The 26,917-nt window shown below is 44.2% G+C and overlaps 1 protein-coding gene across 1 annotated transcript; it reads right to left on the bottom strand.

Moving 5' to 3' along the window:
• Positions 1–16,972: 16,972 nt before the first annotated feature.
• LOC309566209 (uncharacterized protein) lies at positions 16,973–25,942 on the bottom strand. The gene is made up of 4 exons (XM_082271309.1): positions 25,802–25,942; positions 24,134–24,179; positions 21,852–22,049; positions 16,973–17,538 (listed from the first exon to the last, which is right to left on the bottom strand). Exons 1-4 carry the CDS (start codon positions 25,844–25,846, stop codon positions 17,168–17,170), a joined length of 660 nt encoding a protein of 219 aa, XP_082127435.1. The 5' UTR covers positions 25,847–25,942; the 3' UTR covers positions 16,973–17,167.
• Positions 25,943–26,917: the final 975 nt, after the last annotated feature.

Here is a 26,917-nt window from a genome sequence, read left to right as displayed (position 1 = left end):
CCAATTTGATGGGAGCCAAATGTTTTCTGATTTCTACAATATATGATACCACTACTACTATATCCAATGTCAATAGTTGTTAAGGAAGCAGCGGTTTCCAGCACCTGTTACATCCTTAGCAACCAGTGACGTCACCTAGACCCATTAATTTCCTTTTTAAATGGGCTTTCAGATTCAGATAAGCCCCCCTCCCTTTCCTGTCCACAGACCCCCACAACCACCAGGCCAGGGTTGTGGGGAAGAGGCCCATGTCCTCAATAACACAGGGAGAAAGTACTTTGCCAGAGGGGTCCCCCCCTCCCCGGCAAGGTACCTCTCCCCATTTTGAGGGTTTGTGGTCTGGTGTGGTTCAGCAGTGGGGTGGTGCATACTTATTCCCCCCTTTAATTCCGTTCCTGGGTGCATGCTTGAATAAGGGTCTGGTACGGATTCTGGAAGTGCTTCTTTTTCTTAAGCTCCAAAAGAATTTCCCTCCTCCATGACCAGCCCATTTTTTGCTATTTAGAACTGCGCTACTTTAACCACTTGCCGACTGCCTAACGCCGATCTACGTCGGCAGTCAGCCCCTCACAGGCAAAGTGACGTAGGTCTACGTCGCTAGCCTGTGAGGGTTTAGGGAGCGAGTGCGCACCGCCGGAGGAGCGCTCCCGCTCCTGCGTGGTCACGCACCCCCCCGCGCGTGTGCCCGGCGGACCCGATGTCCGCCGGTCACTCTGCGATCGTCGGGGGAGAGGGAGAAAGGCAGGCAGCTTGTGTAAACAAGCTGCCTGTCATTCTCCCCTGTGTATGAAGGATGATCATACGGTTCTACTATGTAGAACCGTTGATCACTGTTCATACATCTGAAGCCACAGCCAATCACAGTAGAAAGCACGCCCCTAGGGACACACATAGCCCCTCCCTTTAAAAAAAAGTTAACCCCTTCACTGCCAGTGTATTTTTACAGTAACAGTGCATATGTATAGCACTGATTACTGTAGAAATGTCACTGGTAACCCCAAAAGTGTCAAAAATGTCAGTCAAGGGTCCGATCTGTCCGCCGCAATGTCGCAGTACCGCAAAAAAAATCGCAGATCGCCGCCATTACGCGTTAAAAAAAAAAAACAACAAAAATGACAAAAATCTTTCCCTTTGTTAGTAAACGCGATAACTTTTGTGCAAACCAATCAAAATACGCTTTTTGTGATTTTTTTTACCAAACATATGTAGCATAAAACAAATTGGCCGAAAATGTTAAAAAATTTAGATTTTTACATTTTTTGGGGGGGGGGAATTTCATATAAAAAAATGTGAAAAATATTGCTATTTTTGCAAAATTTACGCTCTTTTTTTGTTTATAGCGCGTGATCAAAAAATCGCACAGGTGATCAAATACCATCAAAAGAAAGCTCTGTTTGTGGGAAAAAAAGGACGCCAAATTCGTTTAGATACAGCGTCGCACGACCGCGCAATTGTCGGTTAAAGTCACACAGTGCCGAATCGCAAAATACCCCCTGGTCAGGAAGGGGGTAAAATCTTCCGGGCCTTAAGTGGTTAACTGGTAATTGCATGGTCATGCAACACCATATCCAAATGCAATTTATATTATTTTTCCACACAAATAGAGCTTTCTTTTGGTGGTATTTGATAACCACTGGGTTTTGTTTTTTATTTTCGATATAAACCAAAATATACCCACGTCCACATACATTTACTGCTGCACGTCAGCTCGTGGCTTTATTCAGGGTCCACTCGTTCATGTGCACATGGACCTGGAAGACTGTGCTGTCATTCTCTGCAGCACAAGCTGATCGGCTGAGCGAATGACAGAAGAGAGCTCTGTGTTGGTAAACAACACAGAGCTCTTTACAGACAGCAGCAGCAGTGTGACATGCTAAGCAGGGAGTAAAAAGCTGGCACATTGCTGAGTAAAATCATCACATGGTGCAGACACTAAACATAGTTAGGCAAAAATTTAACCCCTTGATCTCCCTAGATAATAACCCCTTCCCAGCCAGTGTCATTAGTACAGTGACAGTGTATGTTATTAGCACTTATCACTATGCGAATTGGATGCAAGTTTCTCTGCATCCAATTTGTATGACAGGAGACTATGATCAGCTCTCAATGTATCCACTTCACACACCTTCAGGGCGGCCGCGGTCCAAATTGCAGAAGGGACCTGTGCATCTTCTGGCCCGTTCCAGGTGCGAATTCAGCCAAAAATTTGCACCTGAAACGGTGAACAGGGACGCAACGGACCCCCTGCTGTGAACAAAAGTGAGAACCCAGCCTAAGTGTCACTGGTGATGCCACTGTCAGTTAGTCAGTTCTCCCCCAGTTTCAGTTATTGTCAGATTACCCGCCGCACTATCACGGTCCCACTTTAAGTCACTGATCGCCACCATTATTGTAGATAAAAATTAATAAATTAAAATTCTAGTATACCATAGCTTGTAGATGGTATAATTTTCACGCAAACCAATCAATATACCCATTTTGGGATTTTTTTTTTTAGCATATGTAGCAAAATACATATTGGCCAAAATTTATGAGGATATTGTATTTTTTACATGTTTTTATTGGATATGTTTTATAGCAAAAAAATGTTGAGTCTTTTTTTCATTTATATAATAAAAAATATACAACAATCCAGTGGTGGTCAATTATGACCAAAAGAAAGCTCTATTTGTGGGGAAAAAAATGATAGTCAGTTAGAGTAGCACAGTGCTGAATAGCAAAAAATGGCCTGGTCATGAAGGGGTTAAAATCTTTTGGAGCTGAAGTGGTTAAAGGAATTTTGCAATTTCAAGCATTAATAAAATTGCTGCTCCCAACAAATTTTAAATTTTACTTTTTTATCTTTTTTTTTTTTTGCTTTGGTATGTGTCCCCTAGGGGTAGCACCAGTCCTCCTGTATGGGGCCCAGGCAGCAGGGGAACCAGATATGGGCAGTAGAGGGGATGATCAGTAAAGTGTGTGTGTGGGGGGGGGGGGGGGGCATGCAGAGGAACTGATCCCCTGGGCGTCTTTCCCTGCAGCAGCTAACAACTGGCCTTTCCTTCTCCCATCAGCTTTCAGCTGCTGCAGGGAGAGACACACAGGGGATCAGTTCCTGTAATGCCCCCCCCCCCCCCCCCCACACCAATCACCTTCCCTGCCCAGGATTCTATTCCCTCTGCTGCCCGCTAATGATGATTTTCAATTTAATATTTTTGGGGGGCCCTGTCAGATAGGCTGTACAAAGCCCCCGTGATGTTTAACAGCAGCCCTGAGTGCTGCCTCGATGAAGTTATGGTAAATAGCTGTGATATGATATATGTTCTGCCCCATCTGTATGTATTTTGTATGTCTTGTATTGAACTGCATCAGGTTATTCTTGATCTGTAGTATGCTGACATCTAGAGGCAATTTTGGACTAATACAACTTGTTTTCCATGTGATTTTGGCTTCTTCCTCTGTCCTCCCCTCCTGTTTCAGGCTAGTTAGTGTAGTCTTAGCTAGACCCTACAAACCTCTTTCATGTTCAGTGTTAGTTGTTCACCAAGACAGGATTTAGGAAAGTCACTGGGGTTGGTTTACTAAAGGCAAATAGACTGTGCACTTTGCAACTGCAGTTGCACTCATTCTTCCCCAGAGCTTAGCAAATGTGGTAAATCTCTGCTGATTTCTATCATCCAGTCACGTGCAAGCAAAGAAGCTGTTTTTTTTATTTTTATTTCCCTTGCACCTGATTGGGTATTCTTTAAAAAGTGAAAGTGCTTCTAAAGGCTCAAGTTTTTCATTACCTTCATGCATTCTATGGCGATCCAGTAGAGCCTCGGTTCTCCCAATGGAACTCCCCGTTCCCATGGGCTGAGACATTTTCTGTCACAGCCAGTGAGACAATAAGGAGAGAGAGGGGGCAGGGTCAAGTCACGGCTCTGTGTGTGAATGGACACGCAGAGCAGTGGCTTGGGAGTGAGCCTACTTGGGTGCCCCCATGGCAAGCTGCTTGCTGTGGGGGCACTCGACAGAAGGGAGGGACCAGGAGGTCCCAGCTGCCTTGAGATCATTGACAAGATTCTCTCCTGTAGTTCTGGGCTGATTCCTCACCTTTCTCATGATCATTGAAACTCCACAAGGTGGGATCTTTCATGAAGCCCCAAACCGAGGGAGATTGACAGTCATTTTGTGTTTCCTCGATTTGCGAATAATCGCACCAACTGTTGTCACCGTCTCACCAAGCTGTTTGACGATGGCCTTTTAGCCCATTCCAGCCTTGTGTAGGTCTACAATCTTGTCCCTGACATCCTTGAACAGCTCTTTGGTCTTGGCCATGGTGGAGAGATTGGAATCTGATTGATTGATTGATTGATTGCTTCTGTGAACAGTTGTCTTTTATACAGGTAAAAAGCTGAGATTAGGAGCACTCCCTTTAAGAGAGTGCTCCTAATCTCAGCTTGTTACCTGTATAGAAGACACCTGGGAGCCAGACATTTTGCTGATTGATAGGGGATCAAATACTTATTTCACTCCTTCCAATCAAATCAAACCTTTTTTTTTTAAATGCGTTTTTCTGGACATTTTTGTTATTCTGTCTATCACTGTTAAAAGAAACCTACCATTAAAATTATAGACTGATTGTTTCTTTGTCAGTGGGCAAACATACAAAATAAGCAGGGGAGCAAATACTTTTTTCTCTCGCTGTAAGTAAACTGGTAAATGGGTCTTTGGGATTACAGGCTAGAGATGACCCAGTAAAGGGCACCTTTGGACTCCTTTACCAGTCTACTTCTGCCTTCTGCTACACATTCATAGCTTTCCTTTGCAGTGCATGATCAATAGTCCAGTGTGACTGGGGGAAGGGCTCACACCGCCTTGCACTCTTTATCTTGCATAGTTATTTGTGTTTTGTGTGAAGTTCCCCTTTAAATAATCAGACAAAATGGGGTTAAATGCTCTGCGGACCTTATTTCAGTGGAGTAAAGTAGATATTTGCTCACATTTTGCCAACCTGGGTTATCCAAATGGGTGTTATAAGAAGGAAGTGTCTGAATATTTAGAATTTCTGGCTGGATAATATGACATGGGGGATTTCCAGGAACACGCTTGTTGATTTTCTTTTCCTTCCTTCTGCACTGCAGAGACCAAATGACTTTGGAAATGGCTTTAATGATGTGCTGACCCTGAATCTGTAGATTAACATTCATATTCTGCTTTATCTGTAAATCAATAGGGGCACATGGCAACCAATCATCTTCCAGGTTTTTATTGAGCAAGCTGAAGTTAGAAGCTGATTGGCTACCATGCACAGCTGCACCAGATTCTGCATGCACCAGTTTTAGTAAATCCCCCCTGAATGTGTCCATTCGCTTCTTTTCAACTATTTTTCTGTTACTGAAACCCTTCCTCCAGCCTTCCCTTTAGTTTTGCACAGCTGTACTGGTTCCTCTCCTGGAAATGTCTTCCTCTGATTTCAATGCACACTGTGAGCTTCTCACAATGTGCATTAGAAGCTGCTGGGAGCCAGAGAGAGCCCACCTAATTTCCTGGCTGGGGGACACCTGGCATCATCTAGCGTAGTCGTCTTCAAACTATGGCCCTCCAGTTGTTCAGGAACTACAATTCCCATCATGCCTAGTCATGTCTGTGAATGTCAGAGTTTTACAATGCCTCATGGGATGTGTAGTTCCGCAAAAACAGCTGGAGGGCCGTAGTTTGAGGATCCCTGAATTCTAGCGCTTTCCTCCCTACACCGACGCCTTGCCTTCAGAGAAAAAAGGATACCTATCAGGGTTGGATCTAGCAGATCTGGGGGTGCAGTAAAAAGTCAGGGGGCATAATTTTAATAGTGTGACAGAGATGAAGGGAACCAGTATTCTATGTTCTAACGACTAACAGGAAGCACAGAAGTGGTGCATTAATGAACAGGAAACACTAGAATGTATTAGGCTGTCATTAGATTAGGATGATTAAACAGAAATGTTGCCCTCTTATATCAGGCGTTCCTATCAGAGTCCCTCTTTGCATCAGCTGTCCTCATCAGAGTGTCTCATACTTAAAATGTCCACATGAGAGTGCCCCCTTATAACGATTGCCTAATCAGAATGCCCCTATACATCAAATGTCCCTCTCAGAGTGCCTCCTTAAATCAAATGTCAACATCAGAGTGCCCCTGTACATCAAATGTCCCCATCAGAGTGCCCCTGTACATCAAATGTCCCCATCAGAGTGCCCCCATATCTTAAATGTCCCCACCAGAGTGTCCCCTTACATCAAATGTCCCCATCAGAGTGCCCCTGTACACTCCAAAGACATGCTGGTAGGTTAATTGGATCCTGTATAAAATTGGCCCTACTATATATGTATGAATGTGAGTTAGGGACCTTAGATTGTACGCTCCTTGAAGGCAGGGACTGATGTGAATGTGTAATGTATATGTAAAGCGCTGCATAAATTGACAGTGCTATATAAGTACCTGAAATAATAATAAATGTCCCATCAGAGTGCCCCAATATCTTAAATGTCCCCAACAGAATACCCCCTTACATCAAATGTCCCCTTCATAGTGCCCCCATACATCAGATGTCCCCATCAGAATATCCCCTTACACCAAATGTACCCATCAGAGTGCATTCCTACATCAAATGTGCCCAACATAGTACCCCCCTACATCAAATGTACCCACCAGAGTGCCCCCATATCTTAAATGTCCCCATCCGAGTGCCCCCATACATCAGATGTTCCCATCAGAGTGCCCCCTTAAATCCAATTTCCCCATCAGAATACCCCTTTACATCAGTGTATCCATTAGAGTGCCCCCTTACATCAAATGTCCCCATCATATGCCCCCTTACATCAAATGTCCCCACCAGAGTGTCCCCTTACATCAAATGTCCCCATCGGAGTGCCCCTGTACATCAAATGTCCCCATCAGAGTGCCCCCATATCTTAAATGTCCCCAACAGAATACGCCCTTACATCAAATGTCCCCTTCATAGTGCCCCCATACATCAGATGTCCCCATCAGAATACCCCCATTACACCAAATGTACCCATCAGAGGGCCTTCCTACATCAAATGTCCCCAACAGAGTACCCCCTACATCAAATGTACCCACCAGAGTGCCCCCATATCTTAAATGTCCCCAACAGAGTGTCCCCTTACATCAGATGTTCCCATCAGAGTGCCCCCTTAAATTCAATTTCCCCATCAGGATACCCCTTTACATCAGTGTACCCATTAGAGTGCTCCCTTACATAAAATGTTCCCTTTAGAGTGCTTCCTTACATCAAATGTCCCCTTCAGAGTGCCTCCTGACATCAAATGTCTCCAACAGAGTGCCCCTATACATCAGATGTCCCCATCAGAATACCCCCTTACATCAAATGTACCCATCAGAGTGCCTTCCTACTTCAAATGTCCCCAACAGAGTACCCCCCTACATCAAACGTACCCACCAGAGCACCTCTTTACATCAAATGCCCCCATCAGAATACCCCCTTACATCGAATGTATCCATCAGAGCGCCTCCTTACATCAAATTTACCCATCAGAGCGCCTCCTTACATCAAATGTACCCATCAGAGTGCCCCCATACGTCAAGTCAAACGACGGCCATCCTGCTGTTACAGAACTACAAATCCCATCATGCCTCTGCCTTTGGAAGTCACGCTTGCAACTGTCAGCCTTGCAATGCCTCCTGGGACTTGTAGTTTGGGAACAGCTGGAGGGCCGCAGTTTGACACTTGTGGATCAGTGGATGCACTCTCGGAAATCTCTGTCATATTTCTCTCATAACATGATGGCTTTTCATTGTTTGAACCATCTCTATTAGCTTTATAGATCTTTGGTCTGCATGCTTTCTGACGGCAATCTGTAATCCCACTTTGTATGTTTTATACACCTTTTTTTTTTTCAGTGAAAACAAAAATAAAGAATTAAAAAAAAAAAAAAAAAAAAGATCTATAAAAACAAAAATAAAGAATTAAAAAAAAAGTATCTATAAATATTATTCATTAATTTTTTTATTGTTATTATTTTTCTTCCTCTGGAATCAACTGTGGGTACAGGGTTTGGTATATGGAGGTTTTCTATTTATTTATTGTTTGTTTGTTTTTGTTTTTTTTTTCAAATTTGTTTAACTATATTATCATAACCTGAACCAAGGCTCCGTTCACATGTCAGCGTATGGATCGCGGGCAGAACCGCCGCGGTTCCTCCCACGATCCGGAGATTATTGCAAATCGCGGGACGCCTGTGCGTTGCCCGTTGATTTGCAATAGCCCCCCAAACGCTGAGCGATGTTGCCGCGATTTCCGCCTGCCGAATCGCGGTAACATCGCGCAAAAAAACTCGCGGGACGCAATACGCTCCAAAGAAGCTCTTGTACTTTTTTGGGCGTAATGCGTCCCGCGATTTTTATTTGCGCGATGTTACCGCGATTCAGCAGGCGGAAATCGCGGCAACATCGCTCAGCGTTTGGGGGGCTATTGCAAATCAACGGGCAACGCACAGGCGTCCCGCGATTTGCAATAATCTCCGGATCGCGGGCGGAACCACGGCGGTTCTGCCCGCGATCCATATGCTGACATGTGAACGGAGCCTTAGTATCCGCTGAAAACAAGATCAGGCTTTAGATAAGGTAAGTAGCAACATTGTAACTTCAACAGAACATCTGGAGGGAAGGATCCTTCTATTGGAGCTTCTGTACAGAATTCCTCCAAGGGGAAGACAGATGGTCAATAAAATAACATGTAAATGATACAGCAAAAGCCAGACAGACAGTATGGAAAAATCACACTGCGAGTCATACAGAAAATATGAGAGATTTACACTTAGACGATATATAGACCATTGTGATGGACAGCTGTACATACACGGCGGCTCACTCACTGTCTTCATGAGACATCGATTCCTATTAATTGGAACTCCAGCTGGACTGATAAATATACTTTCAGAATGCCTGGATGTAAACTGTGCCGCCTGACAAAATATATGTAAAGCCGGCCACGGATGATCCAATTTTATTTCCTGCAACCACGGCTTGCAGGAAAGAAAATCACTAATTTCAGTCAGTGTCGATGGGGGAATCCCTCCCGCTAAGCTATTGGGGTTGATTTACTAAAGACAATTGAGACAAGTACACACTATAGGGCAGGGTTTTCAAACCATGGTTCAGTGGAACCGTAGGGTTCCTCCTGAGGTTGCTGGAGGTTCCTTGAGCAATGGGCAATTTCTGCCTCTCCGATAAGTTCCCAATGACACCATTGTTCCTTTTAGCTATCTGTAAGGGGGTAATTCTTCCCAATGATGACAAGAGTAAGGAGCATTCTTCCCACTGACTGTCACACTAATGTGTCATGAGTTGTAGATTTTTGTAAATATAAAAAGCAGGGATTCCCAGAGACCAGAAATTTATTTCAAGGGCTCCTCTGTGTTGAAAAGGTTGAGAAAGGCTTCTCTAGAGGGATATGAAAAGAATTATGCTAGATGACCCACAGAGAAATCAGCATTAGCAGCGCTAGTAGGTAACAATTTATAAAGTGGTCCATATATGGGATAGGTCCATATCAAGAGATGACACCAGATAGGAATCACTGCAATGGTGAAACAATCTCAAAAAGACAGAAGAGGTAGGACATACAGCCGTCACCACACCTTGTGAGATCCTCTCCCCTTAAGAAATGCACTCAACACAATGCAGATTCACAAGGCCATATATCTCTTAATCTTCCTAGCTGTATTCCCGAGCGTGACTCGGGGTTAGATTTTAGAGCCAAAAGCGGTAACCCCGAGCCACACTTGGGGTACCACTAGGAAGATCGCTGGTTCCTGGTAGAGGTTTTACTTACCTTTTCTCTGGGATCCAGCGAAGAATGCGGGCGGTATGCGGCGGCGGAGCTTCCTCCCGATCGTCTGCGAGCCCCAGCTTCCGTCTCCGGCGACGTGACGTTCGCAGGGGGGTGGAACCGGCGGCAAATTCAAATGTAAAAACACACCAAACACACTGATACCATTCAAAATGAAAAAACATTCACATTACATTGCCCCCCAGTGCCCTTTCCTGCAGTTTTACTGTACTTTTTATATATATATATATATATATATATATATATATATATATATATATATACATATATGTATATACGTAATTCTTGTGAATGAGCAGCCCAAACCAACTGTAAACATTATATATATATATATATATATATATATATGTATATATATATGTATATATATATATATATATATATATATATATATATATATATATATATATATATATATATATATATATATATACATATATATATAATGTATACAGTTGGTTTGGGCTGCTCATTCACAAGAATTACATGCAAAATAATGGTACCGCTTTCAGCACCTAAAATCCAAAAGAATCATACCGCCAGGGAGGTTAATACAGGTAACTGGCACAGATCTCCTGGTGTAATCCTCCTCCACACGAATGGCTATTAAGGATCACTATTCCTCATAGATTCTCTATTGTCAAACAGTCGAACATAGAGTATTCCTGGGATGGATTGCTTCAGCAGAGACCACATACATGCAAAAAGGAGAAGGATCGCTCATAGTGTAAAATGTAACAACTTTTATTGATTCATACACAAAAACTCCCCTTAATGCTATGCACTTACATTTAAAAAAAACAATAGATTGCATAAAATGGCAGCGGGACTTTTGAATCACCCGCGCCTCTAACGGGATCACCGTCCCGCAGTGTCTCCCGATGCAGAGGCGGTGATTTACAGTCCACAGTTGGTAATGTGAGCCGTGTGGTCACGCCCTTACGCGTATCGTCATAGGACTTCGTCAGAGGGCGTCTATGGTTTACAACCACTTTAAGCCGGCCATAGACGGTTTGAATCTCAGCCAGCAGCCAGCAGGTTCTGGCCGAGATTGGAACATGTATGGGCAGGCTGAATATACCCAAGGTGACTGATCAACCAACTTGGGTACAACCAGCCTGGTGGATTTTTTAATTGTTTTATTGCCAGTAGCTATAACCACTAGCAATAATCACTGTGTGTTCTCCCTGCCATGATGGATCTCCTCACCCCAGGCCTTGTGTTTGACACCCATGCTTTAGAGCTTTAGAGCTTCTCTAATCGGGCCCTCCTTCTACCCCAAGGCCCCATCGCAGTGCCCCTCTGCAGGGAGAACACAATGGGGATGATTTACAAAAGGCAAATAGACTGTGCACTTTGCAAGTTCAGTTGCTCCAGAGCTTAGTAAATGAGGTAAAGCTTCACTTTGCAAAGAATACCCAGTAACATGCAAGGAAAATAAAAGAAAATGAAAAAACTGAATTTTTGCTTGCACATGATTGGACTATAGAAGTTACAACCCCCCCCCTTCACCCCCCTTTACTAAGCTCTGGAACAATTGCCATTTCCAAAAGGTGTTTAGTAAATCAACCCCATTGTGTTCTCCCTGCAGAGGGGCACTGCGATGGGGCCTTGGGGTAGAAGGAGGGCCCGATTAGAGAAGCTCTAAAGCACGGGTGTCAAACACAAGGCCTGGGGGCCGAATTCAGCCCGCCAGGCCATTTCATGTGGCCCTCACACCTATCCTGCAGCTACAGCACTCCCTCATCTCTGTCCCCACCATGTTTTAGCAGTCGGCAGCAGAGAGGAGGACAGAACTCTTCCTCCAGGTCTTGCGTTTCTCATATCCAATCCCCCACACCGTCTCCGCTATCAGTTGCAGAGAGGAGGCCAAAACTGCTCCTAGAGATCCTGCGCCTCTCTGTGGCATGCTCTAATCTCCACCTCCCCTGGTCTCAGCATTCAGCAGACTCTGGCAGATGACTCCAGCCTTCCTCTGGTCCTCCTCCAGACCTTGCATTCTCTGCTTCACTGCTCTGCCCCTAGCTTCTTCTTTGCCACAACACATGGTAAGGGGGGTTCACTGTAATGTGAGTGTGGGGGACCCATGATTTCTTATGGTGGTTGGAGCTCTTGACATCTGATTTTTGGGGGTGATGGGGTGCTCTGGACATCTAGTCTTACAGATGTCACCGGCCCTTTGAGGGCAACCATAATGCTGATGTGGCCCGTGATTAAATAGAGTTTGACACCCCTGCTCTAAAGAAAAATGAAACTATAAAGCTTCCGGTATTGAGGAGCTGAGGTCAGATTCAGAATTTTGCTGGCTAGAGATCCTCCTTTGTACAGGAAGAAGCAGGCATTTATCTGTCCCAGCCATGTAGATTTATCGCCCTCTGAACTTCTGCTACAGACTGAAATTACCCCGGTGTGTCTAAAATACAACCACAAATCCCAAAGTTACCCCTCAGCAAAAACCTGGGACAGCTGAGGTTTGTAGCTCTACAAAAAGGTTTATTTTAGGTGTATGGAGTAATTGTATGCAAATGCCACTGTGAATAAAAAAAATAAAAAATAATCAAGAATAGCCCTGTTTAAAATAATATTAGGAATCAGTCTATGGGATTGGTTTACTGAAGGCAAATAAGCTGTGCACTTTGCAAAGTGCAGTTGCTGCAGAGCTTAGTAAACGAGAAGAAGCTCTGCTGACTTCCATCATCCAATCATGTGCAAGCAAAAATGCATTTTTTTTAAATTTTCCTTGCACTGATTGGATATTTTTTGCAAAGTGAAGTTTCACCTCATTTACTATGTCCTGGAGTAACTGCGCTTTGCAAAGTGCACAGTCTATTTGCCTTTAGTAAAGCAACCCCATAATGAGAAGCGTCTCAAACTGATTTCAAGCTAAATGCATCTGGAGAAAGCTGCCTTTACCCGCTAATCCCTGATGCCATGAAGGGTCTTATTTAGGCATTTCCTGTTTAAGGGTGGCACTAGTAACGCTATAAAGAGAAGGAGCGCCCGATATCCAATCCAATACAAGTCGAGAGGTGAATATGTAGTTTTTTATGGAATGTAGCAACAAGTGATCAGGTCAACGTGTTTCAGGAAAGAAAATACTCCCCCTTCATCAGGGCTGTTGCTGTTTGTTGAGGGGAGTAGTGGTCCTGCCATGAAGGGTCTTTTTCAGGCATTTCCTATTTAAGGGTGACAACGCTCTGTCACTAGTAAAGATATAAAGAGAAGGAGCGCCTGATATCCAATGCAAGTCGAGAGTTGAATATGTAGTTGTTTATGGAATGTAGCAACAAGTGATCAGGCCAACGCGTTTCAGGGAAAAAAGACTCCCCCTTCATCAGGGCTGCTGCTGTTTGTTGAGGGTAGTAGTGGTCCTGCCATGAAGGGTCTTGTTCAGGCATTTCCTGTTCAAGGGTGACAACGCACTGTCACTAGTTAAGATATAAAGAGAAGGAGCGCCCGATATCCAATGCGATGCAAGTCGAGAGGTGACTATGTAGTTGTTTATGGAATGTAACAAGTGATCAGGCCAACGGATTTCAGGGGATAAGACTCCCCCTTCATCAGGGCTGCTGCTGTTTGTTGAGGGTAGTAGTAGTAGTCCTCTGCCATTTAGGAAGGATCCCAAATGAGGGTGTCTGTGACACCAGGAACGGTATAATCTGTAGTCGTGTTTGCCATTGGGATCCTTCCCAAACAGAAGAGGACTACTTCTACCCTATTATTTAGCACTGATCACTGTATTGATGTCACTGGTCCCCAAAAAAGTGTCAAAAGTGCCACCATAGGCGTGTGCACAGGGTGTGCCAGGTGTGCCTGGGCACACTCTAATCACTCTGGGTGGCGTAGATTCTCCCTGCTTAAACCCCTGATATTTTACCAAAGTCCCCTAATGGGCCTCATAAAAAATGTGTAAAAATTATAAAAAAAAAAAAAAAATGTGTGAAAAAGAAAAAAATAAAATAATACAAATAAAAAATACACCAATCTCTGCCTTACTGACACTGTTTACTGCTCTACTGACACCGTCAGTGTGTATATATATATATATATATATATATATGCACACATGCACACACATATGTGTTTGAGCTTTGAGGTGCACACCCTAATGCAATAGGCTGTGCACACCTATGAGTGCCACTTATGCCTCGTTTCCACTGAGCTGTTCGGTTCGGTAAAGTTCAGTACGGTTCGGAACGGTACACCTTGATCAGGCTTGCGCTTCCACCGCCAACAGTACCTCAGCTCAACAGTGTAGCTCCACCCTGTTGGTTACTAGTGTGCTTGGTACCCCATCGAAAGGGTCCCAAAAAAGTGGTACGGTACGGTTCAGAATTTGGGTACCATTCACAACTTTTGACAGTGGAAACGGCAAAAACTGCGTACCGTACCGAACCGTACCGCTCAGTGGAAGCGATCCATTAGGCCCCGTTCACACTGGGGCGACGCTACTTCCCGGAGCGACCTCACAGGTCGCGGCGCGCTGCTCGCACCGCGACCTCTGAGCGGCCAGCACGGACTTCATAACATTGAAGTCTATGCAGGTCGCTCCGGGTCGCCCCAAAGAAGCTCCGGACCCTTTTTCTAAGTCGGAGCGACTTGTGTCGCTCCTATTAGAACGGGTCCACAGCTTCTCTGTGGAAGGCGATCTACGGCGACCTGTCCGGCGACCAGGTCGCCTGACAGGTCGCCCCAGTGTGAATGGGGGCTGAGTGTCTGATTAGTCCACCACAATATATAATAAATAACAATTAATGAATAAATAAATAAAAATTCCAGAAAACTATGCAATAGTTTGTAGACGCTATAACCTATTTGAATTTTTTTTTTTTACAAAAATATGTAACAGAATACATATTCACCTAAATTGAAGAAGAAATTGGATTTTTTACATTTTCTTATTGGCTGTGATTTAAAGCGGAACGTAAAAAATATTGTTTGTTTTTTTTTTTTTTTGTTTTTTTTTTTCAAAATTGTTGGTATTTTTTTGTTTATAGCACAAAAACTAAAAAATGCAGAGGTGATCAAATACCACCAAAATAAAGCTCAATTTCTGGGAAAAAAATGACATCAGTTTTATTTCTATACATCATCGCACGAACGCGCAATTGTCAGTTAAATTAACGCAATGACGTATCGCAAAAAAATGGCCTGGCCATGAAGGGGGGTAAACCTTCCAGGGCTGAAGTGGTTATACGTTTAGTTCTGCTAATTAGAGACATTTGATCATGGTATTTTTTGCCTCGGTGCCCCAGGAGACAGGTCCTCTCCACCGGTTTGTAGGGATATTTCTCTGCGGTAGATTTTTTTCTTTACCCCCCCCCCCCCCTCTTCTTATTGGCATCACAGGGATACAACGGTTGATAATCCCATCACTTTACCTCAAGGCCAAAGGCGGCCTCTTCAGGGGACCTCCGTGGGTCGATTAGGGCCCTCTGGCAGCAACATATCGTTGGTCTATGCATTTGGCGAAAGCCAATTTGGTTCTTTTTATATTATAAGGCTGTATGCGATTTTGTGAATAGAATAGCTGCTAATAGAGAAGCCAACCTCAGTGCTTGTCTTAGAGTTTAAGATCCAAAGTATGTGAATTGTGCTTCCTGTGTACTTGTATATAAAAAAATTATACAAAAACAATAAATACAATCAATTTGTGCAAAATAAATAAATTATTAAATACTAAATTACTGAAAAATTGTAAAGTGAATATACAAGGAATAATTAGCAAGTGCAATCGTACAATTGGATTATACCAATGAATTTGATTTTGATCATCTTATATAAGACTTAGAATATGTGAATCTCCCCCAAAATACCCGTGAAAAAAGTATTGACTACTTTCCGAAACGTGTCGGGTGGTGTGAAGATAATGCGGTTTCATATACAGGCGGTCCCCGGGTTACAAACATCCGACTTACAAATGACTCCTACTTCCAAACAGAGGGAGACAACAGAAAGTGAGAGGAAATCTCCCCCTAGGAAGGGAAATTCACTCCTGTAAGAGTTCTCATGGGGAAAATGGTGTCTCCATTGAAGCTTTATCACCAATTCTTGTTTCCATAACTACCCAAAATTTTCAAAATCCAGTTGCCGTAGGGACAGAAACTGAGGTGAAATCGTCAGAACGGGGGTACAGACAGCAAAACAAATGGTACAGGGGTGTTAATCCTTCCTTATGCTATCCAAAAAACTTAAAAATGATTCTTTTGGCTGGGGCTACACTTAAAAAATTTACCTGTTCCGACTTACAAACAAATTCCACTTAAGAACAAACCTACAGTCCCTATGTTGTTTGTAACCCGGAGACCGCCTGAATTCAATATATGCATGCAATTTCAGCCATTTGTTTTTAGGAACATGCTCTATCTACAATGTAATTTTATTGCATACAAATATATTTATGCTTTACAAGTCAATTGAAAAAGTGTCCAAAGTTGCCTTTAAAGTCCCATAAACTTGTGGGGGCAGGGCCGGCGCTACGTGTAAGGCGAACTAGGCAGCCACCTAGGGTGCAACTTAGCAGGGGGTGCCGGCATCCTGCATCCGAAACCAGGATGAGGACCTGGTACCCGGGTACCAGGATGAGGATGCCGGCATCCTGCACCTGAAACCAGGGTGAGGACCTGGTATCCAGGTACCAGGATGAGGACGCCGGCATCCTGCACCCGAAACCAGGATGAGGACCTGGTATCCAGGTACCAGGATGAGGACGCTGGCATCCTGCACCCGAAACCAGGATGAGGACCTGGTATCCAGGTACCAGGATGAGGACGCCGGCATACTGGACCCGAAACCAGGATGAGGACCTCCAGCTTTCCCTGAAATCCCCATAACAAAGCATTGAATAATGCTTTCCTATAGGGAGATCTAATGCGCGTGCGCAGCCATCGCCGCGCATGCGCATTAGGTCTCCCCCGCTGGCTGATGTCGGCGGGGAGGAGAGTAGGCAGAGCCTGACCCAGCGCAGAGGTAAGTTACTAAAGGGGTTTTAACCCCTTCAGCAACTTGGGATGGGGGGATGGGAGGGAGAGGGGCACTACGGGGTCCTGCAGTGCCAGGAAAACGAATATGTTTTCCAGGGGGAGGCAATTTTTATTTTGCCTAGGGCGGCAAAAATCCTTGCACCAGCCCTGTGTGGCGGTATCCGTTTTGGTATTAGATACATTTAAAACAGTTCTGTTACATCAAACTTCAGCCTTCATCAGCTTATGTGCCCTATCAACTGCCAATCTGCAGCAGCTAGAAAAGCTGGAGGGATGGTAATGGTCATGTGACTTCTTATGCCACTAGTAATGTGTCCTCTGATCCATCATAAGCTTAACCCTGAAGACCCTTCACATCGAGATCCCTGAAATGTTGGCTATTTCCGTCAGAAGACTCTTGGCTTCCTCCTCATACTCTTTAGAGAGTTTTTTGGCCTTGTCTATGTTCCGTGTGTTCTCCTGGAGGTTTTCCACCAGACGTATCTGATCCAGGTAGGCAGTATTAACTTCTTTTATGTTACTTTCCATCTCTGACTTGTCCTGAGGCACCGAGAACACCATCCCGCCCAGCTTGGTCTGAGTACTCATCAAGAGCTTCACTGCCCGACTCAGCTGTGTCACCAGCTCCTGGGATTCCCGCAGCGCCTCCGGGAGGTTGTCTGTTGCCTTCGTGGTAAGGGAGAAGTTGTAGCCTTCCATCTGGATTTTGGGCTCATAGCTACCTGGAAAGCAAATTCAAATAAATTAACGCTCAGCTGCCAAAACTTTGTTGGGAGCTTTAAAAACATTTGTCAACATTTACTTCTGCCTTCTACCTTGTTGGGTAGATGTCACCTTACTTCCTGCCCCTGGGACACCGGCATGGGCGGTACTGGGCTCATATCTCTAACCCATCAACAATAATTGGTTGAGACTAATGACTCGAGATCGGAAACTCCCACAACAAGAACAAATCCACCCCCCAACAAAAAAAATCCCAGCATTACCATATTACCTCTTTCTAGCATATCCTTACTCCTAGCACCAATCCTCTTATTCCATCACCTATTCCAACACAAATCCCCCTAAATCACCACTCCCAGCACTTCAGCCCATATTTACCCTCCTAGAACAATTCTTGCCCCTGCAACTCACATGATACCACAATGCTTAGGGCAGCTTTCCTCTCCTGCCACTCCTTGTCCCGGCCCTAATCGGCAGAGCTGGGGGTTGCTACTGCGCGGGGGATTAGCAGAGCTGGGGGATACTACTGAGTGGAGATCAGCAGAGCTGGAGGTTACTACTAATTAGGGGATCAGCAGAGCTGGGGGTTACTACTGAGTGGGTGATCAGCAGAGCTGGGGGTTACTACTGAGTGGGGGATCAACAGAGCTGAAGGCTACTACTGAGTGGGGGATCAGCGGAGCTGGGGGCTACTACTGCGTGGGGGATCAGCAGAGCTGGGAGTAACTACTGAGTGGGGGATCAGCAGAGCTGGGGGTTACTACTGATTGGGGGATCAGCAGAGCTGGGGGTTGCTGCTGCATGGAGGATCAGCAGAGCTGGAGGCTACGCCTGAGTGGGGGATCAGCAGAGCTGGGGGTTACTACCGAGCAAGTGATCAGCAGAGCTGGGGGTTACAACTGAGTGGAGCATCAAAGGAGCAGGGGTACTAATAAGCTGGGAATATGCTGAATGAGGGTACCAATGAGCAGGGGATCTGCTGAGTGGGGGTACTACTGAGCTGGGAATATGCTGGGTTCTACTGGGCTCCTTTAAAACAAATCGACAATCAACACACACAAGGCATTTGCCAAGCTTTATTAAAGCCTCAAAAAAAGGATTAAAAAAAGCATGTTTTTGGGGCATGAAAGCGGTAGGTGCTTTAATGTGTGTTAAAGTCAAAGCAAATGCAAATGAGCCCTAAAAGTGATTTTTTTTTTTTACTTCCTATGGATCTGATTGGCGGTTCACAGAAAGTATTTGTTGCCAGCTTTGATTCTCTATAGAGCCACATTATTATAAGGTAATCTTATCATTGCTCATGTAGCTCCGCAGTATAGGGGAAATAATGCGATATGTCAGCGTCTCATGTCATTGGACCGGCATCCTATGTCTTTCCCATTGCTCAGTATAATTAATGAGCCCTCCGGCCCAAGCCTTCTCCTCTGTGTATTCGTCCCCAACCTAATGGAAATGCCTCAGGATCCGGCTGGAACTCGCCGATCCGCTGCTCTATTTTCTTTATTGCGGGTTTGTTTAAGAGCCGTATGTACTTTGGCCGCACGTCCCTGCCCGGCCGGACAGATTTACGGCCGGCGAGATGGTTTTGATTTGCGCTCACACCGCCTAAAAAATAAAACCTGTAAACGGGAAGGAAGCGAGGAAAATCTGAGAAGGCCTGGAAAGGTTTTTTTTTTTTTTCTTTTTTAATTTTTACATTTTTTTTCAGGATTTTCTCTCTGTAAAAAATATATATTGGGGATTCTCACTATTCTCACCCCTCATCATGAATCCTCACTTTTCTAGGTCCTGGCCCTACACACCCCAAAGTGTGTCGAATCCCAAATAATTTGCAGGTGGCTTTGCTCTGCAAGATAGCAAAGGTTTGGGAATGGACAGTATGATAAAGAGATGTACAGTGCCTTGCGAAAGTATTCAGCCCCCTTGAACTTTGCAAAATTTTGCCACATTTCAATAAATTTCGTTCCACTTCATGATTGTGTCCCACTTGTTGTTGATTCTTCACAAAAAATTACAGTTTTTTATCTTTATGTTTGAAGCCTGAAATGTGGAAAAAGGTCGCAAAGTTCAAGGGGGCCTAATACTTTCGCAAGGCACTGTATTTATTAAAAAAAAAACTTGCATGCAAACTTGTTCCGTGTGAATGGGGCAAAACTGATTCTGTTCTCCAGCAATATAACATTGTTATATTATACAACATATACTGTACATCAAATGTGTGACTGGGGAAGATGTTGTATTACGGCCACTAGATGGAGCTGACTATCACAGGAATTAGAGATATGCTCCTCAGCACCACCTAGTGGCCCTTATGTGTTATTTTTCCCCATACACACATTCCATCTGCAGAGACTATAGCCTTAGAACATTTGATTTTGCCCCACTTGCACCTAATAGGTTTACATGCAGTTTGGATGGACGAACAGCTATCCAAATTGGGCAAGAAATACATAAAGGATCGCCTTTTGCTTTTTTTTTTAAATTGGTAACATTATAAAAATTCTAAATTTCAGTAAAAAATAAACCAAAGCTAATTTTAGGGCACACAAACACAATAAATTATGAATTTTTTTGTGTGACATATAAAAGATGAGTAAATAGATACCCAACATGTCAAACCTTAACCGCTTGCCGACCGCCGCACGTCTATTTACTGCGGCAGTCAGCCCCGTACAGGCAGAACGATGTAGGGCTACGTCGCTCGCCTTCCCCGCGCGAGTGACCGGCGGCTCCGATGTCCGCTGGCTCTCGCGATCTCCCGCTGGAGAGGGAGGAAGGCAGACGGCTGATGTAAACAAAGCCGTCTGTCATTCTCCCTGGTGTAACAGCAGAGATCATACGATCCTGCTATGTAGGATCGTATGTCTCTGTACTTACATCAGAAGCCACGCCCCCCACAGTTAGAAACACGCCCCTAGGGATACATTTAACCCACTGATCACCAATAAAGTTAATCCCTTCCCTGCCAGTGTCATTTTTACAGTAACAGTGCATATTTATAGCACTGATTACTGTAGTAATGTCACTGGTACCCCCAAAAGTGTCTAAAATGTCAGTTAGGGGTCCGATCTGTCCGCCGCAATGTCGCAGTCCCGCAAAAAAATCGCAGATCGCCGCCATTACTAGTAAAAAAAATAAAAATGACATAAATCTTTCCCGTAGTTAGTAGATGCAATAACTTTTGCGTAAACCAATCAAAATACGCTTATTGCAATTTTTTTTTACCAAACATAGGTAGGGGAAAACAAATTGGCCTAAAATGTTAAAAAATTTTGATTTTTAAATTTTTTTTTTTTGGGAATTTCATATAAAAAATGTGAAAAATATGGTTATTTTTTCAAAATTTACGCTCTTTTTTTGTTTATAGTGCAAAAAGTAAAAATCGCAGAGGTGATCAAATACCACCAAAAGAAAGCTCTGTGTGTGAGAAAATAAGGGCATCAATTTTATTTGGGTACAGCGTTTCACGACCGCGCAATTGTCCGTTAAAGTAACGCAGTGCCGAATCACAAAATATGGCTTGGCCATTAAGGGGGGAAAATCTTCCGGTTCAGAAGTGGTTAATTTGCACTATTTTGCTAGCAGCTCTAGTTTTCTCTTTTTTATTTATTCATCTAGAGCGCTGACCTTCTTTTTTTTACATGTCCTCCAATGAAGCTAATGGAACTCAGATTGCACTCTATTAGCTTCTTTCCCACCATACTGGCCGGATAGGGTACACCAGGACCCAGAAATTAAGTTTTACACGTTGCTTCCAGGTCATTAGCAGGAAGGGGAAATCTATGCCTTCCCCTCTACCTGGCAGCACCTGCCATGCTGGTCCCAGGTCCACCAATCAGCGATCACATCAAAGTAACAGAAGCAACCTTTCGGGGTCTCGCAGCACCCCTTCATCAGACATCTGCTGAATGCTGCAGTTTCTATGCCATTAACTACCCCACCATGGGACACAGTGGTGACATAATCCTGCACCAGGACTGGCACAGATATCCCCTAATAATTGCTGCTTAGATAATGGTGTCATAATTCATTTGACTTGTACAGTGCCTATACCAGTGATGGGGAACCTTGGCACCCCAGATGTTTTGGAACTACATTTCCCATGATGCTCAACTACACTGCAGAGTGCAGGAGCATCATGGGAAATGTAGTTCCAAAACATCTGGGGTGCCAAGGTTCACTATCACTGGCCTATACGATGGCCAATTCTGGGTTTAACCTCGTGTTTCCAGAATTGCGTCCCCTCTATGGCCTGTTGACCCCCTTCAACTGAAATTGGCAATCACACAGACCACACACATGGGTCACGTACCATATTGTGTCTTTAGGGTCTCTATACAGTTGCCGAGGTTGCCGGAACCGCTGATGTCGTTGAGTTGGGCTAAGCAGCGGGTCATGGTCTCGTGGTGCTCCACCTGCTTATTGTACAGCTCGGCGATCTCTGAAAATTTCTCATCGTATTCAGCAACATTGACTTTCTTCACCAGCAGCTTTTCGCCTTTGTCCAGAACTGAAAGGATACAACCGATAAATAAAAAGTTAAAGAAAGGACTTAGAGTGCAGTTTCCTGCTTACTCTCTGTGGGTAAGCAGAGGTCTCTCTGCAAAGGTCTGATTCTTCTCCTGCTGAGTATGATACACACCCTTGCTGAGTACTAGCCAGAGCTCTCCAATCCGAAGAGGAGATGAGCTTTGATGATGGCGGAACTATAGTTCTGACTTAGGAGAAGGTGTGTCTCTATGCAGAGAGACCTCTGCTTCCATACTGAAATCAAAGGTCCATTTCTGAAAAAAATTTCAGAACAGCTCTGAAAACTGTGCTAATTCATCAACCAGTGATGTTGTATGGAGATGCTACTATGCTACACTATGTTGCTAAAAGTATTGGGACGCCTGCCTTTACACGCTAATAAATTTTAATGGCACCCCCACTGTTTCGTAGGGTTCGATATTGAGTTGGCCCACCCTTTGCAGCTATAACAGCTTCAACTCTTCTGGGAAGGCTGTCCACAAGGTTTAGGAGTGTGTCTATGGGAATGTTTGACCATTCTTCCAGAAGCACATTTGTGAGGTCAGGCACTCATCTTGGATGAGAAGGCCTGGCTCACAGCCTCCGCTCTAATTCATCCCAAATGTGTTCTATCGGGTTGAGGTCAGGACTCTGTGCAAGCAGTCAAGTTCCTCCACCCCAACCAGTGCCATCTTAAGAGCATTAAAGGCCCCCGGGCAATGCAGTGCACTACACAATCACCCATGAGAATAAAAATGCAAATTATTGCTAAGGCGATATTTATTGGTACCTCCAACAAAATCAGCATTTAAACATTAAATTAATAAATAATAAATAATTAAAAAAAAAGGCTAAAAAAAATGTATAAGTCATTTTTAAAAAACGAAAAAAATAAAATGTACTGATATCCTTATTAATTTGGGCATCAATCGTATACAAAATGAAAGTGACATGCAGATCTTTTGGCTTTCTGAACATACAAAGACAATATAAATTTCTGCACATAAACAAAAAAGTTAGTACTTAACCTTTCTGTCTTTCTAAAGCGGCGGGTGGAGGAACAAACAGGCCTGGGGGCCCGGCCACCAGGTAAATTAAACTGGGGGGGATCAGATTGGGGGAAATTGCCACCCTGCGTGGGGCCCACGGGCAACTGCCCAGCGTGCCCATTCGGAAAGATGGCCCTGACCCCAACCTCATCCATGTCTTTATGGACCTTGATTTGTGCACTAGTGGATGTCATGTTGGAACAGGAAGAGGCCCTCCCCAAACTGTTCCCACAAAGTTGGAAGCATAAAATTGTACAAAATGTCTTGGCATGCTGACACCTTAAGAGTTCCCTTCACTGGAACTAAGGGGCCAAGTCCAACCTCTGAAAAGCAACCCCACACCATAATCCCCCCTCCACCAAATGATTTGGACCACCAAATGATTTGGAGTGGACCAGTGCACAAACAAGGTCCACAAAGACATGGATGAGCGAGTTTGGGGTGGAGGAACTTGACTGTCCTGCACACAGAGTCCTGACCTCAACCCGATAGAACACCTTTGGGATGAATAAGAATGGAGACTGCAAACTAGGTCTCCTCGTCCAACATCAGTTCTTGACCTCACAAATGCGCTTCTGGAAGAATGGTCAAACATTCCCATAGACACACTCCTAAACCTTGTGGACAGCCTTCTCAGAAGAGTTGAAGCTGTTATAGCTGCAAAAGGTGGGCCAACTCAATATTGAACCCTACGGAGTAAGACTGGGATGCCATTAAAGTTCATGTGTGTGTAATGGCAGGCGTCCCAATACTTTTGGTAATATAGTGTATCTGGAGTCAACGACAACCGCCTAAAGAAAATCTACGGCTGTAGACCCAAGCTCCGCCCACTGCCATGGCACTGACACTTTCAGCTCTTTTCTTGCTGCATTCTTCAAATGTTTCTGATGAACATAAATGTATAACTTGGTAACTTTTCCTATAACATGTCTGAGAATTTTGTGGGCAGCAAGGTAATAAATAGACAGATATGCACCCAAATCTAAGTACCTCTTTATGGGTGGGATTACACGTTAATATTACATAAAATACATACCTTTCACTTTTCTGGGGTGCCTGACTTCTATAGACAAGGGTGCCGTCTGAGAAAAAAAAAAAAAAACGCATTTAACAATTGAAAAGAGGAGAAAAAATAAACAGGATATAAAATCTTTGTAATATCTAAATGCGTTGCAGGGAGGGGGGAGGGGGTGGTGAGGTATAGGACAGGGTGAAGGTTTGCTTTAGGCAGTGCTGGGACAGGGGTCCTTCAACGTCCAAGATGAAATGACAAAGTGCCCCCCCCCCCCTTTATAGCACTGTTGGCGCTATATAAATCCTGTATAATAATAATACAAATAATAATAAGAAATATTTATAGTAAAAAAGATAATACTAAATTATATAAATAATAATAATGATAATAAATAACAATAATAAAAAAGATAGTACTAAATAATAGTAAGAAGTAGAATAATAATAATAAATAATGATAATAAAAAAGATAATACTAAATAATAATAATAAAAAAATAATAATAATGTGGATACTGTGTGAACTTTGGACTTAGCGCCGGTTCACATTGCAGCGACGCTACTTCGCACCGCGACCTCGGAGGTCATAACATTGAAGTCTATGGCGGTCGCCTCCGGGTCGCCCCAAAGAAGCTCCGGACCCTTTTTCTAGGTCGGAGCGACTTGTGTCGCTCCTATTAGAACGGGTCCGCAGCTTCCCTATGGGAGGCGACCTGCGGCGACCTGTGAGGCGACCAGGTCGCCTCACAGGTCGCCCTAGTGTGAACCGGCACTAATTCTCGATAAATAACTGCCCTGGCACAGACAGTAACGCAACATTTTCATTAATCCGGGGGTAGGGGGGGGAAGCGGGGCCCTGTCAGGTAGGCGGGATGGGGCACCATGATTTCTAACAGCAGCCCTTATTGTAACTGTCCCCCTTTATATTGTAAATTGCTGATGGCACTGTTGGCGCTATATAAATCCTGCATAATAATAATACAAATAATAATAATAAATACTGATAATAAAAAAGATAATACTAAATGATATAAATAATAAAAATAATAATAAAAATAAATAATGATAATAAAAAAGATAATACTAAATAATAATAATAATAATGTGGATATTGCATGAACTTTGGACTTAAGCTGGCCATACACTAGCCGAAATATCGGGCGTGAGAGCAGACGATCGTACCATCATGTAATGACCGGATTTCGAACGATAAATCGTTCAATGGACATAAATGAATCCGTTTTTCGTTCAGTTTCGGCACATATGCCGGGTGCAAACAGGTCGGCCGAGAAGCATATTAACCTTTCAATTTATCGTTTGGTCGGCGGCTTTTCAAAACTGTTCCTTCGATTTTTCGGCTCTGAAAAGTTAAAAACGATTTTCTATCTGTGCCCATTAACTGGACCAAAAAGGAACAATCGGGCCAAATGACAGATTTTCGAACGATCTTTTGGCTAGTGTATGGCCAGCATTATTCTTGAAAAATAACTGCCCTGGCGCAGACAGTAACTCAAAATGTTCATTCTTTAGAATTTCTTATCATTAAGCTTTGTGTTACTTCCTGGAATGTTTCCTGTCCAAAGATCCTATCTGAAGGGCCGGGAAGGGACAACTTCATAGCAGGTACACGCCACTGCCACTGTCAGGGACATATATTCACCCAGCTCCTAAATACGACCCTGCCCTCCTACCTCCTCGGCACTGCCCTGCACACAGCAGCACTGACAGCAGAACATAGTAAATACTGGAAGAGCGGCACTGACGGGGCCCGTCTGCCACCCGGGAGTCAGGTCACAAGACTGAGCAAAGTGAAAGAGCTCTGATGACGTGACCGGAGACCAAGAAAGAAGACAAACCAGTTCCTCCCTTCACTATTGTGTGTGTGTGGAGGGAGGGTGGGGGATCAGCTGAGGCGGATCTATAGCCAGGATGAAGGAAAACCTTTCTAAATTGGAACCTAATATTGTTTGGGGTCATTTTTTAAATTTATTTATAAACTTAAGGACCAGGGCAGGCCTATTTCTGACACTTGTTGTTTACAAGTTAAAATCTGCATTTTTTGCTAGAAAATGGCTTAGAACCCCCAAAGATTATATATATATATTTTTTTTAGCAAAGACTCTGGAGAATAAAATGGTGTTCATTGCAATATTTTTTGTCAGGCAGTATTTGCGCAGCGGCCTTTCAAACGCAGATTTTTTTGGAAAAAATGCATTTAACTACTTGCCGACCGCCCGCCGCAGATATACTGCGGCAGGCTGGCTCGGCTGCATGAACCGTTGTACCTGCACGGCGGTTTGCGGGAGCGCACCTGGGTGCACTCACCCCCACATTAATCATCGGAGAAGCTGGCCCACGGTGCCGGCGGCTGCGATTGCCGCCGGGCGCCCGCGATCGCTCCCCGTGGAGAGAGAGAGAGAACGACGGTCTGCTGTTGTAAACACAGCAGACTGTTGTTCTCTCATGAATCAGCGCAGAGCGCCTGTGATCCTCCTATTTAGGTACACAGGTCTCTGTGTTGATTCCACAAGCCTATACCCGATACAGTTAGAAAACACCCCCTAGGCATACACTTAACCCTTTGATCGCCCCTGAGTTAACCCCTTCCCTGCCAGTGTCATTATTACAGTAACAGGGTGGCACAGTGGTGTAGTGGTTAGCACTTTCACCTAGCAGCAAGAGGGTCGCTGGCTCAAATCCCAACCACAACACTACCTGCCTGGAGTTTGTATGCTCTCCCTGTGCCTGCGTGGGTTTCCTCCCACACTCCAAAGACATGCTGGTAGGTTAATTGGATCCTGTATAAT

The sequence above is a fragment of the Pelophylax lessonae genome (assembly GCF_965119305.1).
Source record: "Pelophylax lessonae genome assembly, chromosome: 11".
Taxonomy (NCBI): Eukaryota; Metazoa; Chordata; class Amphibia; order Anura; family Ranidae; genus Pelophylax; species Pelophylax lessonae.
Note: the sequence above shows the minus strand (reverse complement) of the source record. Positions and strands in the feature narration are given on the sequence as shown.

Excerpts from the sequence above, each read along its gene's own strand:
- LOC309566209 (XM_082271309.1), bottom strand. The coding sequence starts at position 25,846 with ATGTTCTGCTGTCAGTGCTGCTGTGTGCAGGGCAGTGCCGAGGAG. Across the intron at positions 22,050-24,133 it reads GCACCCCAGAAAAGTGAAAG|TTCTGGACAAAGGCGAAAAG; the intron begins GTATGTATTTTA and ends GTATCCTTTCAG. Across the intron at positions 17,539-21,851 it reads GACCCTAAAGACACAATATG|GTAGCTATGAGCCCAAAATC; the intron begins GTACGTGACCCA and ends TTTGCTTTCCAG.